The sequence below is a fragment of the Drosophila montana genome, unplaced genomic scaffold (genome assembly GCF_035044405.1).
Source record: "Drosophila montana isolate Dmon_TW-CO22-7 unplaced genomic scaffold, ASM3504440v1 contig_3733_1, whole genome shotgun sequence".
Taxonomy (NCBI): domain Eukaryota; kingdom Metazoa; phylum Arthropoda; class Insecta; order Diptera; family Drosophilidae; genus Drosophila; species Drosophila montana.
In genome coordinates, this window is record NW_026998620.1 from 7,950,991 (window position 1) to 7,973,457 (window position 22,467).

At 41.2% G+C, this 22,467-nt stretch overlaps 5 protein-coding genes across 20 annotated transcripts in view; 2 read left to right on the top strand and 3 right to left on the bottom strand.

Annotated features, from left to right (window-relative positions):
* Nucleotides 1-508, bottom strand: part of LOC135435898 (cubilin) — a 53,360-nt gene extending 52,852 nt beyond the window's left edge. For all 9 annotated transcript variants that reach the window (XR_010437451.1, XR_010437450.1, XM_064693149.1 and 6 more), the window contains exon 1: nucleotides 465-508. The gene's annotated coding sequence lies outside the window, so the exon portion shown is untranslated. The remainder of the gene's footprint in view (nucleotides 1-464) is intronic.
* Nucleotides 509-1,265: 757 nt separating this feature from the next.
* On the top strand, nucleotides 1,266-7,589 carry Vha100-1 (V-type ATPase subunit a family protein Vha100-1). 7 transcript variants are annotated; one of them, XM_064693415.1, is made up of 12 exons: nucleotides 1,291-1,308; nucleotides 1,773-1,926; nucleotides 1,997-2,173; nucleotides 2,233-2,361; nucleotides 3,885-3,985; nucleotides 4,406-4,447; nucleotides 4,751-4,877; nucleotides 4,942-6,100; nucleotides 6,156-6,373; nucleotides 6,721-6,919; nucleotides 6,978-7,149; nucleotides 7,206-7,589. In XM_064693415.1, the coding sequence occupies exons 2-12, from the start codon at nucleotides 1,810-1,812 to the stop codon at nucleotides 7,312-7,314; spliced, it is 2,550 nt and encodes an 849-aa protein (XP_064549485.1). In that variant the 5' UTR covers nucleotides 1,291-1,308; nucleotides 1,773-1,809; the 3' UTR covers nucleotides 7,315-7,589. The 7 variants fall into 7 exon arrangements, with proteins under 7 accessions (XP_064549484.1, XP_064549485.1, XP_064549486.1 ...); XM_064693416.1 differs by having other exon boundaries at nucleotides 3,888-3,985; XM_064693414.1 differs by lacking the exons at nucleotides 1,291-1,308; nucleotides 3,885-3,985; nucleotides 4,406-4,447 and adding exons at nucleotides 1,266-1,282; nucleotides 3,096-3,250.
* A 9-nt stretch (nucleotides 7,590-7,598) lies between these two features.
* Alg13 (Alg13 UDP-N-acetylglucosaminyltransferase subunit) lies at nucleotides 7,599-8,165 on the bottom strand. The gene has a single exon (XM_064693421.1). It carries the CDS (start codon nucleotides 8,114-8,116, stop codon nucleotides 7,601-7,603), a length of 516 nt encoding a protein of 171 aa, XP_064549491.1. The 5' UTR covers nucleotides 8,117-8,165; the 3' UTR covers nucleotides 7,599-7,600.
* A 558-nt stretch (nucleotides 8,166-8,723) lies between these two features.
* On the top strand, nucleotides 8,724-16,622 carry superdeath (Suppressor of ER stress-induced death). The gene is made up of 7 exons (XM_064693504.1): nucleotides 8,724-9,125; nucleotides 12,921-13,662; nucleotides 13,731-13,886; nucleotides 13,958-15,338; nucleotides 15,404-15,609; nucleotides 15,665-15,973; nucleotides 16,038-16,622. Exons 2-7 carry the CDS (start codon nucleotides 12,935-12,937, stop codon nucleotides 16,270-16,272), a joined length of 3,015 nt encoding a protein of 1,004 aa, XP_064549574.1. The 5' UTR covers nucleotides 8,724-9,125; nucleotides 12,921-12,934; the 3' UTR covers nucleotides 16,273-16,622.
* On the bottom strand, nucleotides 16,337-17,883 carry LOC135436079 (UDP-xylose and UDP-N-acetylglucosamine transporter). 2 transcript variants are annotated; one of them, XM_064693507.1, is made up of 3 exons: nucleotides 17,740-17,883; nucleotides 17,314-17,679; nucleotides 17,095-17,237 (listed from the first exon to the last, which is right to left on the bottom strand). In XM_064693507.1, the coding sequence occupies exons 2-3, from the start codon at nucleotides 17,669-17,671 to the stop codon at nucleotides 17,173-17,175; spliced, it is 423 nt and encodes a 140-aa protein (XP_064549577.1). In that variant the 5' UTR covers nucleotides 17,672-17,679; nucleotides 17,740-17,883; the 3' UTR covers nucleotides 17,095-17,172. The 2 variants fall into 2 exon arrangements, with proteins under 2 accessions (XP_064549575.1, XP_064549577.1); XM_064693505.1 differs by having other exon boundaries at nucleotides 16,337-17,679.
* Nucleotides 17,884-22,467: the final 4,584 nt, after the last annotated feature.

Consider the following 22,467-nt stretch of genomic DNA (forward strand, 5'->3'; position numbering starts at 1 on the left):
TTTTTTGGCTATGTTGTGCTCTGTGGAATGGCATACTTTTGGGGGTTGCGGTGCGGTTCGCTGCCTGCCAGCATCCGAACCACACTGACTACAACAGCAACAACAACAACAACAAGAAGAAGAAGAAGAACATGAAAACAACAACGGCAACTCGCGCATATATGTATATGTAACCAGCAGTAAATTTTTCAATTACAAAAATGTTGTCTTTGTTGTCTGATTCATTTTGGTGGATCGCAAAATGGCACACTGACCCACACACACACTTACACACACACGCACATAAGGTCCCGCACGAAGCAAATATTAAATAGGCAAGAAACAGTAACAGAAACAGCGGCAAACATCCAATTTTCTGATTTAATCATCTCCACTTTCCACTTCGCTATGCCCATTCACATGTTTTTGCTGCTGCGGCTGCTTCTGCTGCTGATGTTGCTTGTATATTTGCCTGAACCATTTACCGAGCCTTTAGCCGCAATCGTTCCGTCGCTCTCGAGTTACAAATTCACACTGAATCGTGTCTCAAGCGAAAAATGTCGCCCTCGTGTTTTTTCTCATCAACATCGGATGCTGTCGCTGCTGCTTTTGGTACTTCGTCAATGTAAATCCAAGGACTCACCGGCGCCCCCCGCTCTTTGCACTTAAGAGCACCTTGTACATTAAAGAGCGGAAGGGCGGATGTTCGGAAGGCGTGATTGTGTTATTAAACACTTGAAAACTGCAACGTTGGCCATTCATTAAATAAGTACATAATAAATGCAAATTAAAACTAAAACTAATTGCCTTGCATTAATGCATTTTTTGCGTTACCTATGCGAAATTAACTTTGCCATGAAAAACATTTAGGGCTGAAAAATGTAGAATAAACAAGTCAATGGTTTTAATTTGAACAGCACATTTTTAATAGTCTTCCAATATATTTTAATTATTCAGTATGTATTTCAAGCATTTCAAAAACTATACGTTTTGCTTATTGTTGAAAATGCGTTTTAAATGTGCGCGCTTAATATTCATGTTCATGCTATCGATAACCGTTAGTTGCAGGAACTAGTTCTGGCTTACTAGAATTAACTTTTAGCTTTTAAGTAAACATTACGATTTGTTTTCCATTAATATCTGATATTTTTATTTTTCAATGCAAATATAGGCTTTTAAGTGGCTTAAACTATATATATACGCGTTAGTATTTTTGCATTTTGTTGCATCTTGACCAATGTTTTTTAGCTATATCCAACTTCGGTCACACTGCTGCTGAGAGACTAAATATTAAAAGAAATTGGTAATTAGAAGTTGTGACTTGTGCAAGTAAGAGTTTAAGCCAGTAGTAAAAGTTAACTGTACGACTAAGCGAAGTAAAATAGCAACTTGGTTTTTTTTCATCACACAACATTGAGTGTCGATACTAGGAATGGAAAGGTTCATCAAAAACGCCAACATATACCACGCAGCACTTTCGTTTAATCTGCCACACAATTGAAAAATCAATAAATCTGTATAGGGATATTTCCATTAGTATCAAGTATTTAGTTGGAACATTCTCACATTTCGCCACAAAAGTGACGTTGATAAAGAAAAAGAGAAAAAATAATTTAAGCAAATAAAAAAAACAAGGAAATTGTGGTCAAAGAATTGTAATTACAATATTCACCTAAAATCGATAAATGTTCAATGATTCATAGCTATTTATAATAATAGCCCTAAGAAGTTCTTATTTTTTTATTGTTATTGTTGTGTTTAAATTGGTTTTTTTTTATTTTGGTTTTTTGCAGCCACTTGTAATTAGCTACAGACTGCTGAGCTGTCAAAATGGGTTCATTATTCCGTAGCGAGGAGATGGCGCTCTGTCAGCTCTTCCTACAGAGCGAAGCGGCCTATGCCTGCGTCTCGGAGCTCGGCGAGCTGGGACTGGTCCAGTTTCGTGATGTGAGTGCAATTTGGCATAAAAAAAAAACAACAAACAAAGAATAATCAACTTAATTATGTATGCACACAGCTCAACCCGGACGTGAATGCATTTCAACGTAAATTTGTGAATGAGGTGCGCCGTTGCGATGAGATGGAGCGCAAATTGCGCTACTTGGAGAAGGAGATCAAGAAGGATGGCATACCCATGCTGGACACCGGCGAGAGTCCCGAAGCACCACAGCCACGCGAGATGATTGACTTGGAGGCAAGTCTGTTGCGATTTTCAACACCTTTCTTCTTATATGGCTGTCGTTTCCATTTCAGGCCACCTTTGAGAAACTTGAGAACGAGCTGCGTGAGGTCAACCAAAATGCGGAAGCATTGAAACGCAACTTTCTGGAGCTGACCGAGCTGAAGCATATACTGCGCAAGACGCAGGTCTTCTTCGATGAGGTATGCATGCGGTTATTGGCTAACATCTCTTATAGGGGTCGCCGGCTAACACATATTTAAGATTATATATATGCGACTACGTGGCAAAGGCTTTCCGAAAGCAGTTGGCACTAAATTTTCTAATTAACATATGGCAATAACTTGCTAACCAATAACCCAGCCTGACAACACAAATGGTGCAGCTTTGGTATATAATTTCACAAACTTTTCCCAAAGTATTATTTATTTAATTGTAATCGCAATACAACAGAACAACATAATACATGCAGCACTTACCACCGCCAACATGTCCAAGCCTATATATTATATGCATATTTATACAAATGTCTGTACACTCTTTAGTTGGTATATTTTTCTGTGCCCAAGTTAGCTTTAGTTTAAGCTTAGTTATTCTATTTATATATATATTTATATATTCTTTTTCTGCGCATGCCTGACTTACGTTCTTTATCTTATACGTATGTGTACATGTGTGCAGCTATTGTACATACATTTGATTAGCGTTAATTGTTTTATATTTTTGTTTATTTTATATTATTTGTTTTTACGTTTTATTTTCCATATCAATCAAATCAATTCAATATACCCAATACAAACGAACCAAAACCCCGAACCCTGCAAATGCACAAACCAAATCAAAACCAACACCCCCAATAAACACCACCACCACCACCACAACAACAACAACAACAACAACACCACCACCACGTTTTTCCGCCCGATTGTGTTGCCAGTCGGTGCCAATGGTTTACAAATCTTCCACACATTCATCAAAACAATATCGACGCTATCTGCAGATGGCCGACAACCAGAACGAGGATGAGCAAGCGCAGCTGTTGGGCGAGGAGGGCGTGCGCGCCAATCAGCCTGGCCAAAATTTGAAGCTTGGGTAAATATTGAAACCTCAATGAATTAGTCGATCACTCAGCAAACAAGAACTGCCAACCAAACCAGATACCAATGGAAAACTAAACTCAGCCTGCGCATTTACCAAATGATAAAAAAAATCAACAAAACAAAAAATTATTTATTTGTCAAATTTAGAGCAAAACCAAAGCAAACCAAACCCGACTCGCTCGCTCGCTCTCATTCTCCATGGCTATTTTGCGTGTCGTTATCTTTGTACAGCTATGCATCCTATCTATACATTAAATATTTAAATATAATGGAGTATTTTCTGTACGTGTGCGTGTATGTGTGTGTGTGTGTGTGTAGGTTAGGTTCTGTTCAGCGAAACCTTTTATTGTAATATGTAAATGTGTATATATGCACGTGTATGTGTTTTAGCTTAAGGTCAATGATTGTTCTGGTGATGGTTATTGCCCCCCATCCTTTCCTACCCGTACCCATACCCATCCACAAACCACAAAGATTTGGAGGCGGGAAGCTTTATTTAACCAGCCAAGCTACTAATCGCATAAACTAAGCATATATGTATGTACTTTGATTCACAAAGATGCTGGTGTTATCACAGAATTGTCGCCAAAAGAAAACAAACAACAAATTTTTAAAACAATTTCTAGCAGGAGGGCGGCCTGAACCACACCACCGAGTCGATGACGCGCGCCCTCATCACCGATGAGGTGCGCACCGCCGGTGCATCCATGGGTCCCGTACAGCTTGGGTATGTATCCAGCCACGTGCATACAATAGCTACGTACATTTGGCCACTGCCATGCAATTAATTACGTTACATTAATTATATGAAACAAAAAATTATTGCTTTACGCCGCCAACTAACCAATTAAAGACGCTGCGCTTATGCCACAACGAATCCGCATCAAATGTGACACCAAAGCATCAAATGATCCAACACCAAAACTTTATCGATGTCGGGCTTATATTTTGGAGTCTCCCTCTTAAACCCTTTCGGAGCAATAATTTTCTGTTAAAAAAAAAAAAAGAATCCTATCCTTACGCAAAAAAAAAAAAACTAAAACCAACACCGTTCTCTCTTCTGTTCCTCTCTTCCCAAAACAAAACAAAAAAAAAAAACATCCGTCTATATGATCAAATCGAGATAAATTCTTTATCAATTGTTTAGTTTTATGGAAAAATCGATTGAACGTGAGGATTATCTGCCCTGGTTGGTATCCCACAATTCAAAATTTAGACTAGGAATACTCATGCTCATAAACTGTATATAGAGACATGTCACAGTGGTCATTGGCTTCGCTCGCCGCATACGCCCCCTTAAAAAAACATAAAAAAGATATTCCCCAAAAAAAAACATGTGCTCCTTGTAAATGTTATCGCCACGTTCCATTCCATGCTACGTTCATTGGTATTTGTGCTTGAGAGTTTAGTTTTCCTTTTTACCGTAACTAACCGGATTGATAGATAGAAACCCTCAACAAATGCACGTCCATTAATCTTTGATCTCTCATAGCTTTGTGGCCGGCGTCATTTTGCGGGAGAAGCTGCCGGCCTTTGAGCGCATGCTGTGGCGCGCCTGCCGCGGCAATGTATTTCTGCGCCAGGCCATGATTGAGTCGCCGCTAGAAGATCCCACCAATGTAAGTAGAAAGTAGAGAAGGTAACATTTCAACTGCTATTCAACTTTTTCAATGCATTCTTCAGGGCGATCAGGTGTACAAGTCGGTGTTCATCATTTTCTTTCAAGGCGATCAGCTAAAAACGCGCGTAAAGAAGATCTGCGAGGGTTTCCGCGCGACGCTCTATCCTTGCCCTGAGGCGCCAGCCGATCGTCGTGAAATGGCCATGGGTGTCATGACACGCATTGAGGATCTGAATACGGTGCTCGGCCAGACGCAGGATCATCGTCATCGTGTCCTGGTTGCAGCAGCCAAAAATCTGAAGAACTGGTTCGTCAAGGTGCGCAAAATTAAGGCCATTTATCATACGCTGAATCTTTTCAATCTGGACGTGACTCAGAAGTGTCTGATTGCTGAGTGCTGGGTGCCGCTGCTCGACATTGAGACCATTCAGCTGGCGCTGCGACGTGGCACTGAGCGTTCGGGTTCATCGGTGCCGCCAATTCTGAATCGGATGCAGACATTCGAGAATCCGCCCACATATAATCGCACCAACAAGTTTACCAAGGCCTTTCAGGCGCTAATCGATGCATACGGTGTAGCCAGCTATCGGGAAATGAATCCGGCACCCTATACCATCATTACCTTTCCATTTCTGTTCGCGGTCATGTTTGGCGATTTGGGCCACGGAGCCATAATGGCTCTATTTGGCCTCTGGATGATACGCAAGGAGAAGGGCTTGGCTGCCCAGAAAACGGACAATGAAATTTGGAACATTTTCTTTGCCGGTCGCTACATCATTTTCCTGATGGGCGCCTTTTCCATGTATACGGGCCTCATCTACAATGACATTTTCTCCAAGTCGCTTAACATATTCGGCTCGCATTGGCATCTGTCGTATAATAAGTCGACAGTTTGGAATAACAACTTTTTACAGTTGAGTCCAGCTACCAGCGATTACGAGGGGACACCATATCCGTTTGGCTTGGATCCCATTTGGCAGGTGGCCACATCCAATAAGATCGTCTTTCAAAATGCCTACAAAATGAAGATATCCATTATATTTGGGGTATTGCACATGATCTTTGGCGTCATCATGAGCTGGCACAATCATACATATTTCCGTAATCGCCTGTCGCTGATCTACGAGTTCATTCCACAGCTGGTGTTCTTGCTGGTGCTCTTCTTCTACATGGTACTGCTTATGTTTATCAAATGGAATCGTTACGGGGCTACCAACACATGTAAGATTAGGTGTTAACTGCTTGTTGCCAATATTTAATATCTTTCTTATTGTAGTCCCCATGACGGAGGCATGTGCGCCATCAATTCTAATTACATTCATCGATATGGTTCTGTTTAAGACTTCTAAGCCGCCGGGAAAAAACTGCGAAGTCTATATGTTTTGGGGACAACCATTTTTCCAGACTGTTTTTGTATTGATCGCTCTCGCCTGTATTCCGGTCATGCTGCTAGGCAAGCCCATCAAGATTATGCAGGCGCGTAAGCTGGCCAACGTAAGTACATGATACTGCATAGCTGCTGTCATACCCGGCGTTTCATGCATTCTTGCCAATCCTTTCACCATTCAATCCACATCACATCTTCGTTAAATTTCAAACCAGGGTACATGTGCCTACATTAACAAAAAATTCTTGTGTTTGCACTTCTGTTTATTTATGCCCTGCCCTTGCCCCCTAACTAACCAATCAACCACATCCAAAAAAACACGCAACAAACGAATAAACTAAACACCAACCCAAATGCTACAGGAAGAGGTTAGTCTTGTCGTTTGTTGTACCACAAATCCTAAGAAAAAGTGCCCGAGTCTGTAACTAATACATCAACTCTAACATTCAAACAGGTACAGCCCATAACTGGCGGCTCATCTGATGCTGAAGTCGGCGGCATGTCGAATGGTGGAGGCGGCGGACACCATGACGAGGAGGAGATGTCAGAGATATTCATACACCAGGGCATACACACGATTGAATATGTGCTGGGTTCCGTATCGCACACTGCATCGTATTTGCGTTTGTGGGCTCTCTCCTTGGCACATGCCCGTAAGTCAAATCAATCGCTCATGTTCGATATGCAAATACATTTAACTTTATTTTTCAGAACTTGCCGAGGTCTTGTGGACAATGGTTTTGTCTCTGGGCTTAAACAAGGAGGGCTGGCTTGGCGGCATCTTTTTGACCGTTGTGTTTGCCTTCTGGGCTGTTTTGACCGTGGGCATTTTAGTTTTAATGGAGGGTCTTTCCGCATTTCTGCATACGCTGCGTCTGCACTGGTATGTCTGATATCCAAAGAGTTGAAAATTAAAATTAATGCTGTTGCCTTTTGCAGGGTGGAGTTCCAGAGCAAATTCTATATGGGTCAGGGCTATGCCTTTGCGCCCTTTTCGTTTGAGAGCATCATTGAAAATGGTAGCGCAGTCGCCGGTGAGACCGAATAGACGGTCGACGAGATATGAACAGCAACCAAAGCATGTAGAGAGTCTCATCGCTTATGCAGTTAAATAAGTACATATAATATGCCAATCTAATGGAATTTAATAGAAATCTACTTATTAATCGTTCTATTTATATAATTAATAATCGTGAATTTATGCAACGTATAGCCCTATTACATTGTCTAACGTTCTTCATAGTCGTTTATCGTGTTTACTCATTAATATAAATATATATATATCTAAAGCGCCCGCTGCAGGCGTCAGCGCCAAAACAAAAACCGTTTAAATACTATTGGCTCATCAGTTCTTTTAATGCGTCTATAAACATTTGCATATTCTTTGTGGCTGGTTCGTAGGGCCTTAGAGCTCCAAAGTCCAAATTGCCTATTTTACTGCCAACCTCGTGCACTCTGCAGTAGTACAAGTAGTTCTCAGATGCCAATTGACGCGCTAATTCCAGCTGATGGTTGTCCATCAGTTCGTCATTGACTACGATTAGTCCTGCCTTGCCATTATTCAATATATCCATGCATGTACCGGCGCCAGCATGTCCAATGATCAGATCAGCAGCCCTAATATCCTCCACATTAGGGCGAAATTTGTATTGCTCCACTTGAATGCCATAATTCTCATTGATACGCCGAATTTCGGACTCGGCCACCGGTGTGGAGTTTCCATGTTGCAGCACAAGCTTTTGGCATTTGAGATCTTGCAATGCGCACAGCACCTGGTTTGAGGACATGGCATCAATTAGTGCATCGAATTTTGTAGTGCCAACAGTGACGTAGACAACATTTAAATGCATCTTTTAGCAGCAAGTATACAAACAATAATAATAAAACGGCATAGGGATGGCAAAGTGACAAAAGCAGCCGAGTCCTAATGCGATACATATGCAATATTATATATCGATACTTTAATGAGATAGCCTGCTGCAATTAAACCGTTACCCGCTTCAAAATTGTAAGTGCGTGTAGTTTTTCTTTTATTATATATTAAATGTGTTTTGAATCAATTCATTTCATAAATTTATAGATGATTTCTAAAATTACACTCCAAAAATATTTGTTCCAATATTTGTTATTAATAATAAAATTTATTTAAATTTATTGTTTTCATTTCTCTTCATATTTAAATTTATTTGAGTGAATACATTATATTAAAGGAGATACGTATTTAAGCTTGTATATATTTATGTTTTATGTGTAAATCGGGTTTTCAGCACATTAGGAAGTTCTATATAATAATAATTTGCATAATTACGCGACTGCTTGCTATTTCACTGTCTGTTTCTCACCCACACATGGGTCAGAGCTGTTACTCTCTTCCTCTCTTGTTTCGATTTCGATCTACACGTACGCTGGCTACAATTATGTTGTCGCTGCTGTTGCGCTTTCAGTTCTCGGTCGGTCGTTACGCGTAACGGTTGTGTTGACTTTCGTGTTGCTAGTGCTCGCTGGCTAATGTTATACTTGGACAAATTGCATTTATGTATATAAGCCAACAACGTCAGCGCAGAAATCCAATTCATCTTCCTGGAAAAAAGATTTGTTTACTTTAATTCAATTATCAACGTGCGCCTGTGAAATTGTAGCCTTGACCGCTAAAAATCTAGGAAATTTTAAGTTTGCAATTGTGTTGGTGACCACCACTGGCTACTGCTTGACAGTGTGTGTGCAAGTGTGTGGGAGTATTTATTGTCATACTCGATTGCAGTTGCGCCGCCAAAGCATAAGACAAACTGCACATAACTGTAAACTTGTAGAATCTGTGGGAGTGTAAGGAGAGCTGTGCCACCGCAGGCAGAAGAAGAGGTAAAACTCAAATCCAGCGTGGTTAACGCTGCAATTATTTTTTTTTAAATGTAAATTTATAATGGATTTTGTGTTCTTTGGGCCCCAAATCCAGACAAGATCCATATATATGTATTCTGCAACAGAAACAGTGGGCCACTACGAAAAGACAAGTAGATGTATACATAATATATATGTATACATAATTAAATAAATATATGTATATATATGTGTATTTATTTGTGTACATACAACGTATAAACCGTGAACTTATCAACACTTCATTTAATATCATTTTTATTTCTGCACATTTCTAATTTGTTTATTTTGTATACAATTTCCATTTTAGCTGTTGATGTGTTTCGCGCACATCTCCAGCATCAGACAGCATTTTGCATCTGTTAAACATAAACACAAATGGGCTACTCGGTGCCGGCTTTATAACATGATATCTACAACTACATATGTACATATATGTGAATATATACATATTTATTATGTGTATGTACGTATGTGTGGATTTGTAGGCATCATTTATGGCAGCTCACGCAGGATAAATAAATAAAATACCAACATTTCCTTTATTAGGTACTAGTTTCTTTATTTCTATAACCATTCATAGATCGAACTCATAAAAACTTTATAAACATTTTCTAGAAAAAAAAATTTGTTTAATTTTGTGATTTCTGAATTTACTGCTGCCGAAATTTAATTAGTGCACAAGTGCAAATTGGCCTGTCCAGTCCGTGATCACTTCTTCATTTGTAGCGCGCAAATATGTATGGGTGAAGAGAGACCTGAGACAGATGGACGCCACACAAACAGCGCCCCCGCCCCCCATTAGACATCATTATGATCATAATCATCACATCCAACGTGCAATAAATATACTTTTTATAGTCTCGTGTGTGCCTCTTAAACGCGTGAGAGTGCCACAGATAGCAACAGATTAAAAGCAGCGCCGCGGGGAAGCCACCGATTAAATGTGTTTTGATGTTTCCATCATGCTGATACAGTAAAAATTCTGCTAACGAACGGACATTAGGTTATTTTTGGAAAATTCTTTTTCCTCACTTTTCCCTTCGGTGGACATAAACACCGCTGACGGTATATTTATCTAAACGCTTCTAGAGGCAACGCAACTTTTCTATATATGTATAATATCCGCTCAAGGAAGGATTCACTGTAATGTGACGGATGTGTGTGGCCATACGCAGCTAAAGGCGCTTCGCATTATACATATGTCCTTGTGTGTTAATAATTACTCGACCAGCCAGACAGCGTCATCATCATAATCATCATCGGGTTTACGCATTTGGTCAATAAAATATTGCTATAAATTGAACCCTCGCAGTGGGACCTCTGACCCCCATCGGAAAAGCGTAGACATATGAGCTACATACGCGGGCGTCGTATCATCTCAGTTGTTTCTCTTTTTAATGAAGGTCAAAGTGTCGGCAATGCTGCCAGAGTGGCCAGCGTTTAATTGTAGCAATTTGCAGCAGCCAACAGATCAAATTAATGTCAAAACTCAATTAGCCGGCATTCGGGCACACTTACTCATGTACATATATTCCGATACGTACGTACATATATGCAAATGAGTGGAACACGTTTTTATTCTGTACCTTGTTGTATTTTACTGTATTTTTACATGACATTTTCCCAGATATAAATATTGAATTATTAAAAATAATGACGATTTACTTTTGCCAGCACTTAATTAATATCAGAAAAATTACAAAGCCTCAAGAGTTTTCTGACTGGAAAAACCATATCAATTGATTTAATTTTATTTTTGAATATCTTTTTTTAGCAACCTCATGCATTGATAATTTAAAATTAGAATTATTCTTAGGCGAAGGTCATAGTTGCTAGTGTTAGTTAAGCTTATAGATATCCTTTACTTATATAAATAATAACAACAACAATTACATATGTACATACATGTAAATGTAGATAAACGCAACTGTTTTAGTAACAGAATATCAGGTTTTTCTCAGATAAAACTTTAATAATATGTTATCTAGTTTACAGTCTAAGTCAATATGAATTGGGCTCATATAAATAATACAAATATTGGATTTATAGAATTTAATCATGAATTCATTAGTACGCTCTTGTCTATTGAGACTGAGGGATAACAACATTTTCTTGCGTACTTTACTTACGTATTGAATAATATATTACTGATTGTTGTCACTATTGTCTCATTTAAAGCACAACTTGACAATCATTCTGACTAATCTTTTTATAAAAACGCATAAACACTAGCAATTATTATATGTACATAACATACCGAACATATTATATGTACATAAATAAATACATATATTTCGATGTGGATTGACCATGACTTCTTGATAACCATAGCCACAGATTATGGGGCCATAGACTGGACACTGACCTTTCCATTAAAAGAGTATTATAAAATTCACACTACTTTATATATTATGCCTCGCAACAGGTTGGAATTGGTTAAACCTGCTGTTAATTACTCGGAATCCATAGAATTTATCATTGGGAATTAACATGTAATTCATGAAAATCGTCTTGCTAACATAAAAATGGGAATTCCATAAGATAAAATACTCATCTGAGACAATATATCTACAGCAGACATGTTTTAGTGCCTTGACGTACTAACTAGATAGTTCGTCGACTAAATAAAAACAGGTCTTGTCGTTACGTCAAAAATTTACATATATGTATGTATATACTTTTACAACTCACATGTGTTTATAAGAATGCATTTATTTGTAACTATAACACAGAGAACAAAAAGCCGTTCTAAATACAAATATTAGCGGAATTGTATTTATAACGGTTTTTTCATATAATTATAGGAATATTCCGTCACGCAATGTTCTTAATTATATTTCGAATTTCCTCGATCCGAACATTTTCCGTCAATGTTACGAGAGTAGGAAAAGGCTTGGATTAAGTGTGAAATACACATTAAAAGAACTTCTAAACTTGAAATAAGCGTACGTTGTCCTGAATGAAAATGAAAATGAAAATTTTGAGAGTGGATGTGAATTATGCAGGTAGATAGATGGATACTGGAGCATCTGATGTTTACTTTATGCCAAAGCCTAAAGTGGAGCATTTAAAATGGGAAAGAAAAGTGTGAATAAAAAAGCATTAAATGAGCTGTTGTAACAGCTTGTTTTAGAAGTAACAAGAATGAATTATTTATCTATATTTATTTGGATATACTTGTAGATTGTTTATTCATGTATTAGAGTGTTACACGATAAATGTTGTTAATAATATAATAATATTAGTATATAGAATAAAATATTATTCTATATACTAGCGGGTAAACCCCGGCCTTGTCCGTGGTACGTATAAATTAAATTCTCTCAAAGATCTTTGAAAATTAGTTTAAAATCGATCGAACAAAATATAAAAACAAGAATAATGTTGACAGACTCGTGAAAATCGAGAAGGGGGGAAGTTTGAGATACTTACTCAGCTAGAATTCTTTTAAGGGGTAAATTATATAATTATGCACATATACTTTGAACTAATATCATGTGCAACCCTTTGTCTTTGTCTTGACCACAATAAACGTGCATATATGCACGATTTGATCAACGTTGCAAGACTCAGCCGCAAGTCCAGGGGGTTGTGGGAAACCACTGAAGTGGCCATGGCTGGGATTCAGATTGCAACCTGCAGATGCATATCGAATTACTGAATGCATTACGACCACAACGAGCTATCAATTAGGCTTTGTAAATTGCAGCGGAAGTGGTAAACGGAAGTGGTGCACTCCACACTTACTAATCGATAACTTCTTCCTGTGCACAGGCTAAGGCGTCGACATGGTCGTTAAGGAAATGCCACTGCACGAGAATCTGAGCATGGAGAGCCGACATGGCAATTCCCTGGGCACTCCCGCTGGCAGCAGCGGACCCGCAGCAGCAGCCACTTGCTCCCGCATGGGCCGACGGTACACCGTGTCCGTGACGACGGCGGTGCTGTTGGCATCCTTCTTCGCTTGCACGATACTCGCCGTTGGCTTTATTGTATATAATTTTGCGACTTGCGCCGATCTGGAGCCTGCAACCGGCGAGGATATTGTTTGCACCAGCGTTAATTTGCGCAACTCAAAGCACGCGCATGACGCCAGCGATGGACCCAAATACGATCAGGATGTTCGCCTGCCCCGCTCCATACAGCCGCTCAAGTACAATATCACGCTGGAGCCGCAGATGAGCGGCAATTTCAGCTTCACCGGCAGCGTACAGATCCGTGTGCTTGTGCTCGAGGACTGCTACAACATAACCATGCACACCGAGGATCTGAACATAACACGCAACGATGTGGCCGTCTATCGTGCGCTGCCCAGCGGCAAGGACGAGTGGAAATCGGAGAGTCTACGCATCCATAAGCAGTACCTGATCGGGGCCAAGCAGTTCTTTGTCATTCAGCTGTACGATAAATTGCATCGAGGATCAGAATATGTGGTGCACATTCGCTTCTCGGGCATTATAAAGGACTACTTGCAGGGCTTCTATCGCAGCTCCTATATGATGTACAATGAGACCAGGTGAGCTACGTGGCATCAGCTTGTTAAATTCTCTAACTAAAGATTTGTGTTTTTCGTATGACTCACAGGTGGGTGGCTTCCACACAGTTTCAGGCAACGGACGCCCGCCGCGCCTTTCCCTGTTTCGATGAGCCGGCACTTAAGGCGAATTTTACGCTGCACATAGCACGCCCACGTAACATGACAACCATCTCCAACATGCCCATTATCCACAGCAATAATCAGTAAGGATTCTTTATTAATTAGAAAAAAATAATAAGAGAAATGTAATCCAATTAACACCCTAATTATACAGCGAATCGTTACCCGGTTATGTGTGGGATCACTTCGCGGAATCGCTGCCCATGTCCACGTATCTGGTGGCCTATGCCATATCTGATTTTTCGCACATGTCGTCTGGCAACTTTTCTGTCTGGGCCCGTGCCGATGCCATTCAAACCGCCGAATATGCGCTGAGCGTGGGTCCTAAGATTCTCGAATTTCTTCAGACCTATTTTGGTGTCGCCTTTCCTTTGCCCAAGATCGATATGATAGCGCTGCCCGAGTTTCAGGCTGGAGCTATGGAAAACTGGGGCCTTATCACATTCCGGGAGACGGCCATGCTGTACGATAAGGGCGTGGCCACAGCCAGCAACAAGCAGCGCGTTGCCTCCGTGGTTGGACACGAGTTGGCCCACCAGTGGTTCGGTAATCTGGTCACGCCCAGCTGGTGGTCGGATATTTGGCTAAATGAGGGCTTTGCCAGCTACATGGAGTATCTGACAGCGAATGCTGTGGCGCCCGAGTGGAAGCTGCTCGATGAGTTTGTAGTCAATGAGCTGCAGACTGTATTCCAATTGGATGCCCTGGCGACAACGCACAAGATCTCGCAGGAGGTCGGCAATCCGCAGGAGATTTTCCAATTGTTTGATCGCATTTCGTATGCCAAAGGCTCCACTGTCATACGCATGATGAGCCACTTTCTGACCGATGCCGTCTTTCGGGGTGGACTCAGCAAGTATTTGCAGAAGATGGCGTATAAGTCCGCCACGCAGGACGATCTGTGGCGCTTTCTGACCGACGAGGCAAAAACTTCGGGCCTGTTAGATAGCAGCACCAGCGTCAAGGCTATCATGGACACCTGGACACTGCAAGCTGGCTTTCCAGTGGTCAAGATCTCACGTCATCCCAATTCGGACGCCGTCCGCCTGGAGCAGGTTCGTTTCGTCTATGGCAATAGGAGCAAAATCGACGACCGTCCGCTCTGGTGGATACCTATCACATATACCACGGCAGACGAGCTTAACTTTGAGAACACACGGCCCACCACGTGGATGCCGCGCACCAAAACCTACGAGCTGGAAAATCGTAACCTCTCCACAGCCAAATGGTTTATATTTAATATACAGCAAACGGGCTACTACCGCGTCAACTATGATCTGGACAACTGGCGTGCGGTGACCCAACATCTAATGGATGCAAAAAACCATCTAGAAATTGCGCCCGCCAATCGTGCCCAGCTAATTGATGATGTGATGAATCTGGCACGCGGCTCTTATCTGTCATATGATACTGCCATGAATCTTACTCGTTATTTGGCATACGAGACAAATCATGTGCCCTGGAAGGCGGCCATTACCAATTTCAACTTTATCGATGCCATGTTTGTCAACTCTGGGGATTACGATTTGCTTAAGGTAGGTCCAATCTTAACTGACAAGGTCGCATTATCCTCTTGAGATGACATTCTATTCTCTTCCAGAACTATCTGTTGAAGCTGCTGCGCAAGGTGCAGTACGAGGTGATGTTCAGTGAATCGCCTCGCGGTAGGGAAGACATTCCGCTCTTGTTAAAGCGCTCCGAAATACTTAGCATGGCCTGTCATCTGGGCCACCGGAGATGCATTTCGGAGAGCACCAAGCAATTCCAAAACTGGTTGGAGGCTCCCAATCCCGATGCTTATAATCCGTAAGTTTGCAAGCGATAGCTGTTGTCGATTAAAATCTTATATATTAAATGCCAGCATTAGTCCAAATATGCGTGGCATTGTATATTGCTCGGCCATACAGTATGGCACGGAGTTCGAGTGGGACTTCGCCTTTGAGCGCTATTTGAAGTCGAATGTGCCAGCTGAGAAGGAGTTGCTACTGAGTGCATTGGGCTGCTCCAAGGAACCTTGGCTGCTCTATAGGTATCTGCGTCGCGCCATTGCCGGTCAGCACATACGTAAGCAGGATGTATTCCGTGTTTTTGCAGCCGTGTCCAACACGGTGGTGGGTCAGCAGGTTGCCTTCGATTATCTGCGCAACAACTGGCAGGAGATAAACATTTAGTAAGCTACAGAGTGGCCACATTAGCTACATTGCCTTAGCTAATTATTTTTTTTTTAATTTTAGCATGGGCTCACAGATAGCCAACATTCACACGCTGCTCAAGTTTGTCACCAAGCGCATGAACACAAAATTCCAGCTGGCCGAGCTGGAGGAATTTGTGCGCGATGCGCACTGGGCTTACGACAGGCCCATTCAGCAGATTGTGGAACAGGTGGACATCAGCGTTGATTGGATGAACCGCAATTACAAGTCGATTGTCAAATGGCTGCAGCGTGAGGCCGGAACGCTGGCCGCGTAGACGCACATCCACGCATCAGCAAGTGCAGCTGAAGCAGTATTACATTTTGCAACAAAAGCGGAGCTTATAATTTTTAGCATGGGGCAACCAGTGCATTTATATATTTATGTGTATATTTTAGTATTTATGTCGAGTGTCATGTCAAGTCAAAGCCAAAGAAACCTTTATAGCGCTTGATCAAACTGTTTAATGGATGGCCATTTGGTCGACCGTACAAAAGCTAGTAGAACCCCGTGTAAAGTTTTTAATTTTAATGTCCTTTTTAATAAGATCTATGAGAATCTGATCTTTTATTTCGTATATACTTGTATTGTACTTAAATGTAAAGAATAAATCATAATTTGTTCAAACTTGTAACTACTTTTAATTGTATGGTTGTAAAATGGAATGTCTAATCATTTTTCACAGCATTTCTTCTCGAAATACCCAAGGAAAGACTGAGGACATTGGCAAACATTAAAGTGCCAAGAAACACGAGCACAGTGCCCAACCAGTGATAAATTGTAAACGGATTACGGAAGAATACAATCGAGAATACTAAAGATACGAATTTACGTAGTGTCAAAATCAATGTGACGGTGAGGGAGCTGCACTCGGTGGTCAGAAAATACACAGAGCTAATGCACAAATGCTGCATCAGAACATTACCAAGCAAATAGAGCAGCAGCAGCGGCACAGCCACATTTCCCAGCCAAGCAAATTTGTAGGGTTCACTTTCTAGGGCCAAAGTCCAATGCGCTTTGATGTTGTCATGCATAAACAAAAAGGCGGGCAGCGGCAGCAGATGTGTGTAGTACAGTGCCTCGCGGGCGCACTTGCCATGTCGACGATACAACAGCTCTTGGGTGATGCCCATGTACGAGGAAATGAAGAGCGCCAGCACGAGCAGCAGCACGCCCACTAGCCACCAAAATATGTTGGTGTCAGAGTTTGTCGCAAGTCCTGTATCGATGTCCACATCCCGGCTAGAGAAATATGTGCAGACGAATATGCCGAGGGTAATCATGATAACGGATATATATTGCTCAACTCGATACTGACGTTTGAGTATTATGGTGCCCAGGCACATGTTCGAAATCAGACTGCCTCCGCGTATTATCATGTGCAGCGTCATAGGCACATTTAAGTGGAAAACATAGTTATTGCACACGCTGGTCACAAAGAACATGACCACAAGCAGGGCATAGTCCCGCAGACTTATCACACGTTTCGCTCTACCAAATTTCGATGTGAATACGAATCCCTCCAGGGCAATAAATGCAAACTGGGCAGCGGTAATTAGATTACCCGCCCCTGGATCCAATTTAACGAGCAGCTCCAGAAACACAACACCACAACAGCATCCAATAAAGACGCTTGCAATGGCTAAACAAGCGCGAATATTCATTGCGCTGGCCATGCATTAGACTGCAAATATTCGAAAAATAATAACTCTAAATGCGTTGACGGCTTACAAATTAAACTCACCTTTGGCCAGCTATATAGGCCATTGGGCATTTGCCCAACAACTTTCTTTTACCCATGTCAACCAAAACAAATGCCACAGGTGGGCATTATCAGCCCTGACGGATAGTACGCTGATCAAGCTTTCGATATACTGAGTTACCCAAAATATATACAAACTTTTTATGTATCACTAATATTGGGTTGCTTGCTCTTTTGAGCAATCATTAATTTACAATAAGCACTTGGACCACATAATTTGTTTACACAACAATTAATCAAATTCGATTAATTGAGCAAACAGTGAATATTTGGCTCATAGAGCTCAGAAGAACAAGTTCAGTCGGTTCAGTGAACAGATATTCAATTAACAGAACTGCAAAGAAAATATGTTAACTAACTGAACTTAAATCTTTAAAGCAATGTTATAGTTGGGCGCAGAAATACAAAAATTTTGTGAATTAAAAATTACGGAATGTATAGTTAATTTCAACCACTACAGGTGTATTTCAGGTTTTTATTAACTACGTTTCAGTATATTTAATAATGCTTATTGCTTACAGTTACGTTCCGTTTGAGTTCATAGAAATATATGAGAATTGAAAGTGCTTATAATCGACATTGTCTCCAACTAAAGAATAATTGAACACACAATTTGTTTTTACGACTAATTAAATGTCCAGCCAATGCCTTGCCCGACTTATAATCAGCTCGCATGCGAAGAGGGTCAAGCTAATTAGCACACCAAGTACGTAACCTTGCAGCACGTCGTGCAGGTCCTCAGTCACTAACGAGCGGACATGACGTGCCTCGCCCAGGTCCCGAATTTGCAGTTTTCCCGCTTGTACCATGTAGTAGAAGCTCCTGGCCACCCAGTGCATGTACAAGCCCGATTGACCCAGTTGCAGTATGAAATGATGAAGTGTGGCACGATGTGGCGAGTTCTCTGGAATGACCAAGGCGAAGGGCACATACTGATAGAAGCAAAAGTTCTTCGAGTAGTAAAACAATGGCCTGGAACTAAATGCCTGCTGCTCCGCGTACAGCTGCCACTTGGTGTGAGTAACGGTATAGGCGTAGGTGGTATTCAAGGAGTTTCGCAGCAACAAAAGCTCCGCCACCTTGTCGCTGAGGTAAAACGCTTGCGCATATCTCGTGCGCAGATCAAAGTCATACAGGTTGTGTTCGAAGCGCATTCCAAAGATGCGCACATGGGAATTAGCGAGTTCGTCAAAGCTGTGAATGGGTGGCTTTGCAGGTGGTGCAACAAATAGGGTAACCAGCCTGCCCTGGACGTTGCAAGCCAGCATAATTGCCAAAAACTTCCAGCCTATACCAAGCAGACGTCTATGACGATGGTAACGAGTTAGCAGGAGCTCATGGAGCGCCCAGAGCACGGCCAGGAAACACAAGGTAAAAGCAGGCACCATCCAAGTGTATATTTCTCGTACACCTAAGAGCGCCTCCTTGGGCAACATTGTGCACCAGCTGGCTATATATGCTGGATATGTGTACTCATGATAACGATCCAGATGGCGCAGCGTTAAAGGCTGCACGCTGGCCGCTATATCCACCATGTTATCCCGCGCCAAATCCAATACTTGAATGTGACTCAGGAACTTTCCCTCTCGAACCACATCGATCAGTTGCAAGCCGGCATTGTGTTTGCGTGAGAATTCCTCCAGCATGTTCCACACGTAGCCAAGCAGTCGAGGATTACCTTGCTTATCGCGATAGAGTATGGTGTTGGGCTCAGACAGATCGGGCATTGTGCGAATCCGAAAACCATGCAAATCAAGCGTTTTATCAGGATACAAATTGAAAAACTCCTGCGTAAATTGTTGACTCTTCAGCAAGAAACTTGGATATGCATCGTAGATATACAACGTGTGTGTTTCCCCGAAGCTCCCAGAGATTAATGCAGCATTGAGCATCTGATTTTGTAGACAAAATTGTAGCACTCGCTTGACCAAGGGCACATCCTGATTGGTAATCAATTCGATAAGCAGTTTGGTCTGCCGCATATAACGCAAAGTGCTTGAAATTGTGTTCAGCAAATCCAGGCGATATACGCCAGGTAAGCAAGCCACAACCAGAAGTTGGTCATTGATGAAGCTGCTCAGCTTTAGATCGTCAACTGATCTCCACAATAGCAAAGGAATACCCTTTCCTATTATTGATAGCCAATTTTCCAATTGGCAGCGCTCCTTTCCATCCTCAGGATCCAAATAGACTATTGTGCTAAAGCTGTTGAAGCGAACAAGGGCTGAAAGGAGCTCAGCGTAGATTTGAACACTATCGTTCATGGCTGAGGACTCCAAAACGACTGACTGCTAGCCTGGTAAGTGTTACAAAAGTTTACCCATATTATACTCTTACAGTTTGAGTACTTTATTTATTCCATTCATATCAACAACTAAATTTCGTATTACATATGTATTAAATAAATATAAGAACTATAAACTTCATTTTCTATACATTTTATTATTTGCATATTTTTAATAGATTTTTGAATATTTGTTAACATAAATATTAACCTTATGTTGGTGCTAAAGTGTATTTAACCATAGACCTCACAGATTAAGTTTGTATTAATGACATAACTTTTAATGACTACTTTTATAACATATGCAGACAAACATTAGTATAATACACAAGCAACTCGAATACAAAAATCAATAGGGATATGGCCATTGCATATCCATATAAGACCACGATAAAGTCCATCTCAGCGAATTTTAGGGGTTTTACGTCAACTTGGGTGCTTAAGTCCTGCAGCTTGAAATAACCCGCGTTTAGCATATCAAAAAACTGTTTGTTTACATAAAACCTAAGGATGCCGCTTTGCCGCAACCAAAGTATATATAAGTCCAGTTGATCGCGGTATAAAAAGTTTTCTCGAAAAATAACAGAATTAGGTGAAACTTGTCGAACACAGAGCTTGGTAGAGTAGCGAAAGATTGGTCGCTTAAAGAACTTTTGCAACTCCGCAATATTGTTCCACTTTAATGCGAAAATTGTGTAACCAAACGAAGGGTTTAGACTATTGCGTTGCGATTCAAATTGTGTATGGTTTTCCAAGGATATGAAAGCTGATGCGTACTTGATTCTCATTTCGTCAGGATACTGATTGAATTCACCGCGTAGTCCGATAATCTTTAATCCGGATGCGTTCAACTGTTCCCAATTGGAAATCATTCGAAGTTTCTGCGGACGAATAAACATCGCAGATAGTTGCGCCACCACGGTGCAGAGGAGAGTCAGTTGAATCAATGTAGGGAGTAATATCAAGATCGGCCTTCCAGGCATACGGCGTTCATATAGGTGGCGAATCAAGCAATAGACGATACCTAGATAAGCCCACATCCAGGGCGACTCCAACACTCCGGTCATAGCCTCACGCGGACTGACCACACGCTCCACTGGCAACATGGTGCACCAGCTGTTGATGATAACTGGGGAGCTGAAAATATTGAGGTTGTTACTCAAAGAATAGATGAGGGGGAAAAGGCTGGTGGTAACGTCAGTTGTTCCATTTTGGATATACGGCAGTAATTTAAAGTAGCTGTCCCACGCAGACTGGCTCAAAAGGGAATCATAACTCAACTCAAGAGTGGCGTTCAAGTAACTCGCAAACCCCTCCATAAAACGCCAGAGCACTCCGGTAGTTATTAATTTTCCATTTCGATCCTTGTGCACAAGTAAATAGGGCTGCGTTAGATCTGTCCGTGTCCTAATTACCTGGCCGTGTAGGTTGGCCAGTTTGTAGGGATATAGCTGCAAGCCGGCATGGTATACCTGCGACAGCAGCCGGAATGTGGGAAACATTTGATACGCATAAATCATACCAGGTGAAGAGGTGAAGAAATCACTCAATAGCAACAGAACATTCGGCATTAGCAGATCCTGGCAACGCTTAAGAATCTGGGGGCCTAATTCCAGTATACTTGTTTTATCCGGATCCTTAGTGCATATCTGCAGCAGCAGGGGCACCTCCCTCATATGGTTCAGCATTGTACTAAGCGCAATCAATACGGGTTCAAATAAATCAGAGTCCAAGCAAGCCAATCCTAGAATATCAACATTCTGCTTCAACCTTAGATATGGTACATTCGATGCATTGTTCCATACCAAAGTGGTAGTCGTCATGTTTCTCTCATCCAATAGATTTTCAATCGAGCAACGACATTTTTTTGATTGGTAGTACAGAAGAGTCCTGAATCCAAGCTCACCTTTCAAATGCAACCAGAAGCTTGCCAGTTGCTTTGCACTGGGCCAGTCGTTTACGGATTGCTGCTCCTTCCACATTTCTCTTACGACTGTTGACTTGGCTTTAGGTCCTGGATGCTTTTATAAGGCTCTACAGAATTGAAGTGTCAGCATGCTTAAGGGGCTGACTTGCAAATAAGCATGTCCCATAAAAAGTCAATATCTTCATATCTTGATAAGTATTTATAACACTCAATATATATATCTATATATGTTCTATGAATGGTGGTTATAGCAAAGTACGGTCCTTGTTTTGGTAAACAGTTCAAATTTACGGGATGATTATTATGGATTATGGAACCGCTAACCATACATTTTTCGGTTATATATATATACCATAAATCGTATATAATATATACCATATGTCGGAATAGTTTCTCATTTTCCCCTTAAAATAAGCAAAACTCAGCTTTAAGGTAGATACTAGCGAGTATTCCTAGATTCGATTCATTAGATTAGATTTTTATAGCCTTGCAGAGGGTA

What these genes read in the sequence shown, in the direction of transcription:
- Vha100-1 (XM_064693414.1), top strand. Translation starts at nt 1,810, where the DNA reads ATGGGTTCATTATTCCGTAGCGAGGAGATGGCGCTCTGTCAGCTCTTC. An exon ending in TTACGGGGCTACCAACACAT is followed by an intron (nt 6,101 to 6,155) that starts GTAAGATTAGGT and finishes TTCTTATTGTAG; the next exon opens with TCCCCATGACGGAGGCATGT. An exon ending in TCTCTCCTTGGCACATGCCC is followed by an intron (nt 6,920 to 6,977) that starts GTAAGTCAAATC and finishes TTTATTTTTCAG; the next exon opens with AACTTGCCGAGGTCTTGTGG.
- Alg13 (XM_064693421.1), bottom strand. Translation starts at nt 8,116, where the DNA reads ATGCATTTAAATGTTGTCTACGTCACTGTTGGCACTACAAAATTCGAT.
- superdeath (XM_064693504.1), top strand. Translation starts at nt 12,935, where the DNA reads ATGGTCGTTAAGGAAATGCCACTGCACGAGAATCTGAGCATGGAGAGC. An exon ending in ATGATGTACAATGAGACCAG is followed by an intron (nt 13,663 to 13,730) that starts GTGAGCTACGTG and finishes TATGACTCACAG; the next exon opens with GTGGGTGGCTTCCACACAGT. An exon ending in AATCCCGATGCTTATAATCC is followed by an intron (nt 15,610 to 15,664) that starts GTAAGTTTGCAA and finishes ATTAAATGCCAG; the next exon opens with CATTAGTCCAAATATGCGTG.
- LOC135436079 (XM_064693505.1), bottom strand. Translation starts at nt 17,671, where the DNA reads ATGGCCAGCGCAATGAATATTCGCGCTTGTTTAGCCATTGCAAGCGTC.